Below are 8,627 nucleotides of genomic sequence, written 5' to 3' on the forward strand. Positions count from 1 at the left end.
GCTTTCTCCTCCTCCTCCCCCTCCTCCTCCTCCTTCCTCTTTTGCTGTGACTTTCCTTTTGATTTTTTTTCAGACACTTGATTTCCAACTTGTGATGTGATCGGGATTAGCCTTGGTTGCTCAGTCTTCCCATCTCTCCCTCCTGGGTGCTGCCATTAGGTGTGAGCTTCAGCAAGCAGCTCTGCTACCTGCTCAGGGGGAGCAGTGTTCAGGTCTGGGGAGGAGACACCCAGACCTGCCTCTGATTTGGAGGGACGCTGGTTGCCTCCTTCGACCATGCATCTTCTTCCACCCTTTGCAAGGAATCTCTAAAACTGAACACACCTTTTTCTAGAGTGTTCCCAGCATTCTGTGTCTTGGGATCCCCTATCTGAATTGAATGTCAATGTAGATATTATCTAGTGTCTGACACTTGAGGACCCAGCAGGACTCAGGCATGTATTTCTCTTTTTTGTTTGTTTGTTTGTTTGTTTGTTGTTGTTGTTTTGAGACAGGGTTTCTCTCTGTGTAGCCCTAGGCTGTTCTGGAAATCACTCTGTAGACCAGGCTGGTCTTGAACTCAGAGATCTGCCTGCCTCTGTCTCCTAAGTGCTGGGATTAAAGGCATGAGCCACCACTGCCTGGTATTTCTCTGCCTACAGGGTAGGTGCTGTTTGTTGGTGATAGACAGATCTTAGATATAGCCTGGGAATAGATGAGGCTGCCTTGGTGTGGGATGAAGCAGGAAGGAAGAAAAGCTATGGTGGGGTTTGGTTGCCAGATTTCATCTGAGAACTCTAAGGAATTCTGGGACCCCTAATGTAAGCCTGCTGTTCTGAGGGACTAAGAATGCCATTTTTTCCAGGTTGAGGAATAGGGCTTTTTTTAACTAGCATTTATCAAATTGATCAATACTCTTTTAATATTTAGACCTGGAGTTGGTGGGCCTCCATGTTGAGCTCTCATTCCAAACCCTATACATGTTCACTGGGACAAGATATACCACCAGCTCCTCAGAGCCTTCCAGCCCCTGGAGAGGGGGATCAGCTTTATAAACACTCTTTGAAGCTGTCGGGGGCGTTTGTGCATGGCGTTTCGCTTGAGTCTGCAGGGGAAGTGCTAACACATCTCTATTAACAAACACCCAGTCGCCTTATTTCCTTGCTTAAAACACTTTAGATAGAGCGGGTTGCTTCATCTGAGTGTCCCTACACCCACAGATGCATAATCAGGTGACAGCAGTTTCAAAATTGCAGTTCTCCATGTTGATGGAGAAATGGGAGCTTCAGCATTCCTCACGTGTAATTTTCACCAAGAAACGGAGGACTGGCTTTAATGTCAACACGTAGAGATTTACTGTTACTGGAAATATATACCTTCAGTCAAATCTGCACCCAAACGATGGTCACATTATCCTTCTCCCCTCCCCCACACCCTGGTCCTGAGAAAGGATCCAGTTCCCCATAGGACTAGGCCATTCTAACTCTCTCCACCTTACTCAGCGACTGGGTCTGCATGGGTTAGCAGGGAACGCACTCTATGCCTCTTAGGGTACCTGGTGGGGAGGAGTTGGGATAAAATCAAGAGAGGCTTGGTGGGGTGCTCTTCCCTGATCTCCAACCCAGCATGGACGAAGTTCTGTTCCTACAGGCACCCTGCCTGGCTCTCCTCAACACCCCCCAAAAGACTTCCTGGCCCTGTGCTTCTAAAGAAAAGAAACTCAATTTGATTTTACTTTGAAAACACAGAGAGGATGTTAGGCCACCCTTTGAGGTGGATAATTGGTGATACTCTGTGGGCCTCATAGAAACAGGGATGAACAAGTAGGCCAAGACTTACTGGAAAAGGGCTTTTGGCCCCATAAGTTTCCTCAAGTTCTTAGTAATTTGTCCCCCAGATCATGTTGAGTTGCATTAATGAATTAAGCATGTGGTTTTAACTTCTCACTCAACTCTCTAGAAGCCTTTCGTCTCTGGAGAATGAGCCACGGTTGGGCTGTGCTCGCTCTTAAAATCAGATTTAAATGTTTATTGCTCTAGATGCCTTCCAATGCTGACCATAACCATAAGTAGTCGATCATTTCAGACAGTTTTTGCTGCACAATAAGACCTTCCCGTGATGAATTCCACTCTCAGCCGCCCCACTGAGGCGGTGGCGGCGGCTCCTGGAGAGCATGGAGTATAGCCGGTGGTGTTTGTCTCTTTGAGGGTGCTGCACGCCGGGGCTAGGGTGGATCTCTAATAACTGTAATTTCAGCTGCCCCACTTTCCCCAGGGCCAGCTGTGAGGCCTGCTGTGTGCCCTGCCATTAAGTTCAGTTAGCACTAAAGTTACCAAGGACAGCCGCGGGTGTGGAAGGCCTTATAGGCCCCCAGGTCAGGCCGCAGACGAGGACCAGCAAATGGGTCAAGTAAGATGTCCTCGGAAGGAGCTTTGGGTAACTGGTTTCCAGCAGGGAAGCTCAGTGGTTCATGTGTGCGCATCTGTGTATACATGAGGAGGCCAGCGGTCAACCTCAGGTGTCACCTCTTAGGAGTTATCCACCTTCTTATGAGACTGATGTAGCCAGTTAGGCTGGCCGGCCACCAAGCTTCAAGGACCCAGCTGTCTCTATGTCCCTGGCATTGGGATTATAAGCACAAGAGCCACACCCAGCTTCTTTATGTGCATTCTGGGGGCCTACTCAGGTTCTCATGCTTGAGAGCGTTTTATTAATGGAGACAGGCTAAGAACCAGCTAGGGGTTCAGGCTGGGATCTCAGGACCTCCTCTGGAGGAGATAGGCCTGCCTAGTTTGAGCTGGAAACAAGAGAAACCCAACTATGTGCCAGTGAGGCTGAGGGCTCACCTGACTGCATCGGTTTGCTTCAGCTCTGTAAAGTTTCTAGGGCTGTCAGCCCTTCCCTAGGCCTCCTGCCTCTCTTTCCATGCCAGCAGCCCATTTCAGTGTCTGGTTCACCCAAATGGTTCCCAACTAGCATGCTATAGCGGGGTGCTTCACCCTCGAGTGGCTGAATAGACACCCCTCCTTTCTCTGTGCTCTGCAGACAGACTGTGCCGTATGGACTGTCCAACTACAGAGAAAGCCTTCGGGGTAAGAGGTCCTTGGGGCCAGTTCCGGAAAGCTCCCAGCCTTCTCCGTGGACACGCTTGCGTTGTGCTTGTATGGGGGCAGATGACAAGGCCTGTTCACACTTCTGTGCACGCACCAGAGATGTCACCAGGTATGACACAGATTTTAGTCCCACTCATGTCAAGGTACAAACCACTGGCGGGCAAAGCTAAGCCAGGGCCTTCACCAAGGTGGCTAGAGGGTAACTTAAGCCAGGTCTTCAACCTTCCATGCTTTTCAGAGTGCAGGCCACAGCCACAGCCACAGCCTGTAGCTGTGTGAACAAACCAGAGTGAGCCGGGACCACTTAAAAGACTGACGACCCCACCCGTCTCCATGCGCATTTTTAGCTTCTTTACAAACACCAAGCAGGAGTTTATACTCTTGTTACCTCATATAAAGGACCCCTTGGCCTGGGCTTTGGATTCAGTTTCTGTGTGGTCCCTGAGTCACCTTTCCCTGAGACTGGTCTCAGCTGCACAGAGAAGAGCATAGATCCATTTTGAGCGGTAAGCCACCATACCTGCCTCAGGGCCACCACCGGGACCACTGCTCCCTAGACAGGTGCTATGAAACTCTTGGCTCCTCTTTCCCTTCACATTGAGCAAAGACTCATCAAGCCAGCCAGGCAGAGCAGCCTGTCACCAGCCTAAAGGATGGACTGACTGTGTGAATGAAACTCCCGAATTCTTTTTGAGCTTGATGATCTATGAGTAGGGTGGGCCCAAGGGAAAGCAGGCACTGTAGCCTCTGGGCAGGGGTTCTGCCGTCTGGAAAATCTGGGTACTAACTACACTCTTGTTCTCCCACCTGGGGTGTTGAGCGCCCAGTGAGTAACTGTAGAGTGTGTTTGGTACTCAGACATCTACCCACTGAGCCTTCAGTCCTGCAGTTGGTGCCTGGCACTTGGTCCTTGGGGAGCACGTACTAATGCGATTGTTCATAGGGAAGAGGAAGTCATTATACGACACCCCCAAAACAGCCACACGGAAATGCTAATCCCTGAAACCTGCTATGTCCCCACAGTTATTCCAGGAGAGCAGAAAGGCCAGCTGCAGATGAGAAGCAGGAGACTGGAGGCCCACGTCAAAGGTGAAGAAAGGATACATTCATTCACGGGCAGAGGGTGGGTGGAGAGCTGGCATCTGGTCTCAATAAGTGGCCAGTGGGACTCCAAAGCTCACAGGCATCCCCACCAACAGACAGTGATGCCTCTTGGTTGTCGACTCTGGGTGTATTTGGTCATTTGTCACTTTCCTGGTCCTGTGTAACCCTTTGTGGTTTTGGAGCACCTCCACCCTGTGTCCTTCTTAACTCCAAGGTGATGACAGTTTGGCTCTCATTGGAATGGCAAAACAGTTACCTGCCCTTTGCATAGATCTGAAGGCTGAGCTTATCAACCCTACCTTAGCCACTACTTCTGTAACCAAGTGATTCCTATTACATCATTTCTTCTCTGGAGAAGTAGTGTGCCACATGGGCAGTTCCCCACCCCCACCACTCCCAGCTCATTTTGCTATTATTTTAACACCTACCTCATTTTGTGTTTACTCTGTGTGTGTGTGTGTGTGTGAGTGTGTGTGTGTGGCATTTTCTTTGGTTTTTGGTATGAGCAATCCTGAGGGCTTCCTGAAACCAAGCTGGGCTTATTTGTCACTCTGTCTGCCAGTCAGAAGTCATTATCTATGATTCAGCCGCACGTCTGCAGTGCAGGATAATTTGCGTTCATAATGATAGCCTGGAGGTAGCTTCAGTTCTTGCAGGGAATGATCAAGGGAAGATTGATCCGAGCCCTGTATACAGGAGCTTCCCAAATCCATAAGATGGCTTCCAGTTGTCTAGAGAAAATGGAAGGAAACAGAGAGGCTGTGGTAGCAGCTTGCCTCAGAAAGCGTTTACCAGACCCCAGCTGGTCCCTACCCAGCCTCCTCTTCATTCTTTCCCCACGTTATCACTTTTTGGTACCCCCTAATCCAACTTACATGGGTGGGAACAGGCTATGATTAAAGCTATGCATCCCTTGTATCGTGTATTAATCTACACATGCGTTCAGTTCATTTGGCCGAGATCGGTCACACTACATGTTGGGTCCTCACTATTCCTGATGTATAGGGGAAGATGTCATGGGACTTCTTTAGTTTATTTATTAATGGAAGCAGACAGCAGACAAACATGTACAATAAAAACTGAAGGAAGCAAAGGAAATCTGGACAGTAGGTTAAGAATGAAAAGAGCTGGGGTGCTGTTGTTTGTCATTGGGTAGACAAGGAGCCATCTGTGACCTTGGCACAAAGACCCGTAGGAGGAAAAAAAAACGTGAGCTACGTGGATGCAGGAGGGAGAGGTGTTTCAGGCAGGGGTATAGGAGGGGGGCTAAGAATGGCCATCAAAGGCCCCCTGTGCCAAGAAAACACATGATACCTTCTTCCCACAATGCTGCTGTTCTGATTATTCTGTCACATGACCAAAAGATGAGACTGAGGCGCTGGAGAGACATTCAACTGTAAAGTGCTTGTTCTGCAAGCAGGAGAATGAATGTGATCCCCAGCACCTCTACAAAAAGCAGGGTGTGGTGGTCTGGTCTGGTCCTGTGACCCCATGGCTGGGATGGCAGAGAAGCAGTGCCTTGAGGCTCTCTGGGCACCTAGCCCAGCCTAAACAAACAGCCCCAGGCCCCCGGGCCTGACACTATTTTTTAACAAAAAATGGTTACTAATCCTGAGGAATGATACCTGGAACTGCTCTCTGACCTTCACAGGCATGCGAGCACGTGTGCATGTGCGTGTGCATGTGCGCGTGCATGTGCGCATGTGCGTGTGTGTGTGTGTGTGTGTGTGTATGTGTGCGTGTGTGTATGTGTATACACAAGCATGTCTGCCCACTCTACCCTCCATCCACATCCACACACCCATCGCAGTCTGTCAAGATAAGTTTCCAGCACCTTTTAATTCACGTCAAATTCTTAGAAGACACTTCCCGCCAGAGCATTTACCTCACCCAGCATCCCTTGCTGCTTAGATGGGAGTTAGTAATGGCCAGAGTCACACTCACAGAGTAGCAGCTACTGCCATCCTTGGCTTGTGGTTATCAAAGAGTGAGCCAACTGAAGGCCTTCTGGTGGCCACTGCTGTAGCTGTGCCCTTTCCAACCTTTGTGCCCAGCTTCTGAGCTTGCTGAGCACAGATGAGGGGAAGCATCCAGGCAGGAGACAGCTAGAGGTGTGGCCAGGGTCTCCTCTTCAAACTGGAAGAGCTGGTGTGCCAACATGATATCCTTCTTTTACTTTTGTTCTCTTTCCTTTAAATAGGTTGATGTCAAGGACAGATAAAGCCCACTGACCTTAGCTGGCTTTAGCAGGCCATGACTGATGCTTCTTGCTTGCTGCAGTGGACTTCACCCTGCTCTCCCTGCCTGCCAACTCTGCTCCAGGAAAGAGCCTTGGAGCTTGTGCATACAGAGTTCGAATTTCCACCTCTTTAGGGACACGTCGGGAATTGGCCTGAGGCAAAAATGAAAGAATGACCCATCCAAAGAGCCCACACTTACCTGTACACCCCTTCACCAAGAATGCCCCAGTCCAAAAGTCCCCAGCTTCCCTAATGGGTAAAATGATCCCACATGTGCCCTGGCCGCCAGATGCCTGAGGCTTCAGTTTCACACGGAAATTGTTTGAGAGGTATGCTAAGTCAGAAAGCTACTTACTGGCTTTGGCATGACTCTTGGAGAGTAAGTGGACACCAGGCTGGCTCTTTACAAAAGTAAACACACATCCATCTCCTAGAAGATTCAGGACACCCATGTGGCCAGAGCAGGCCTTCTTCTGCGGCCTGCGTGGCCTGCGCAAGTTAGCGAGGCATCTGTGTGCTTGAGACCTGGGTCTTAGCTGAGCAGTGGTCTATGAATTTGCATTTCATAGGACTTAGAAATCTTCCACTGTGCTTGGTGCTCATCAGAAGAGCGGCTCTCAAAAACAAGAAGGAGAAGAAAACAGGAGAGCTAGACGTTCATGAGACAAAAAGAGAAATAAACAACACCCCCCCCCCCAATATTCTTGATGGTTTTGAACTCTGGGTCACTCAGCAAAGAGCTGGGGGTTCTGTGATGGCCTCTGTGGCAGAGCTCCCAACCCTGCCTTGCGGTAAGCTGCCCTGAGGGCCAGCTCCAGCTCATGGCTACCAGTCTGGATATCTGCTTTCATGAATAAATGTGGATCCTTGGGGAGTGGCTTCAAAATAAGCCCAAAACACAAACTCTTTGTACATTATGTAAATTTCTGTTTGTCTATATAATTGGCAACAACTGGGAAGTGTAACCTCTGTTCAAAATCTCTTTGAGCTGAGCTCTTTCTGCTGTGTACATGGTGAGTATGGGGGTGGGGGTAGGGTCAGACTGTGAGTTCCCATGTAAACCCTGCTCTGCAGGCCCAGCTGGAACAGTCTGCCCACCTCCCCACTGGGCCTCATAGCAATGAGAACCTGTCTTTGGGCATGTTCCAAGGGCACCACATGGAGACACTTTAGCTATTGTGTGAAGTGGGGACTTAACCAGATGGTAAACTTCAGAGGACCATCTCTTAAGTTATTACAGGTGTGAACATGCCTGCTTATTGGGGGGGGTGTGAGAGAGTGCTGGTTTGCTGGGGGGTGGTGGTGGAAATGTACAGTTAAGAGAAGTAATTATTTATTGGGGAACTATTTTCTATGTAATTCCTTTATGGGATCTATTAACAGTAAAGGCACTGTAGATAGGTAGATAGACAGAAAAATAGATTTTAAATTGTGTTCAAAAATCCAAACCCGTATCTCTTAGTAGCTTAAATTTTAAATTTCATAAGCACTATTTGGCGCAGTGGCCAGATCGTATCTCGAAAACAAATCCACTCACTGTGAGAACACTCGGGAGATAAGTCAAATGCATAATAAAATAAAATCTAGAAGTTGGCTTTGGCTTGCAGGCTTTTCCTTGCACACACACATTCACTCTTCATTGGCCTCTGGAGAGGGTGGGAGGGAGCAAGAGTTCTGGATGTCGGATTCATCTAGAGAGGAAAGTATAGACCAAGGTGGGTGGGCAGCTATTGGGAGGAGAGGAGTTTGGGAACCATTTGAGAAGATAAACACCAAGGTGGCTGAAGAGAGGAAGAAGGTTTGGATGACGGCGGTGACTTCTTTGGCATGCCTGCCCTTCTCCTGGCAACCCACACGACCTTCACAGGGAGACAACCACGGGCCTACTGCTCCAAGCATCTGAGAATTATCTCCAGAAGTGACCACAGTAGCAAGGCCACACAGGACATGACAGCAAAAGGAAAGGAAGCTGTTTGATAAAAGAGGGAGAGGGTACAGGAGGGCGGAGGGAGGGCGGGAGAGGGCGAGGGGATGGACGCTGTAATGCAAATGCCATTATAAAAAGCATCACTTTGTATGATCCATGCTAATAAACTTTTAAAAAAGAGTCTAAAGCATCTACAGCAGCGGTTTTCAACCTGTGGGTCACAACCCCTTTTAGGGAGGTGGTCACGTATCAGATATCCATATC

General features: G+C 49.0%; 1 protein-coding gene across 1 annotated transcript in view; it reads left to right on the forward strand.

The window, feature by feature from the left end:
* Nucleotides 1-8,416, forward strand: part of Edn3 (endothelin 3) — a 24,712-nt gene extending 16,296 nt beyond the window's left edge. Inside the window, exons 3-5 of the mRNA XM_021194561.2 lie at nt 3,025-3,201; nt 4,116-4,181; nt 6,397-8,416. Coding sequence (XP_021050220.1) covers nt 3,025-3,201; nt 4,116-4,181; nt 6,397-6,427 — 274 coding nt within the window. The 3' untranslated portion in view covers nt 6,428-8,416. The remainder of the gene's footprint in view (nt 1-3,024; nt 3,202-4,115; nt 4,182-6,396) is intronic.
* The last annotated feature ends 211 nt before the right edge of the window (nt 8,417-8,627 follow it).

Source organism: Mus pahari, chromosome 3 (genome assembly GCF_900095145.1).
Source record: "Mus pahari chromosome 3, PAHARI_EIJ_v1.1, whole genome shotgun sequence".
In the NCBI taxonomy this organism is placed as follows: domain Eukaryota; kingdom Metazoa; phylum Chordata; class Mammalia; order Rodentia; family Muridae; genus Mus; species Mus pahari.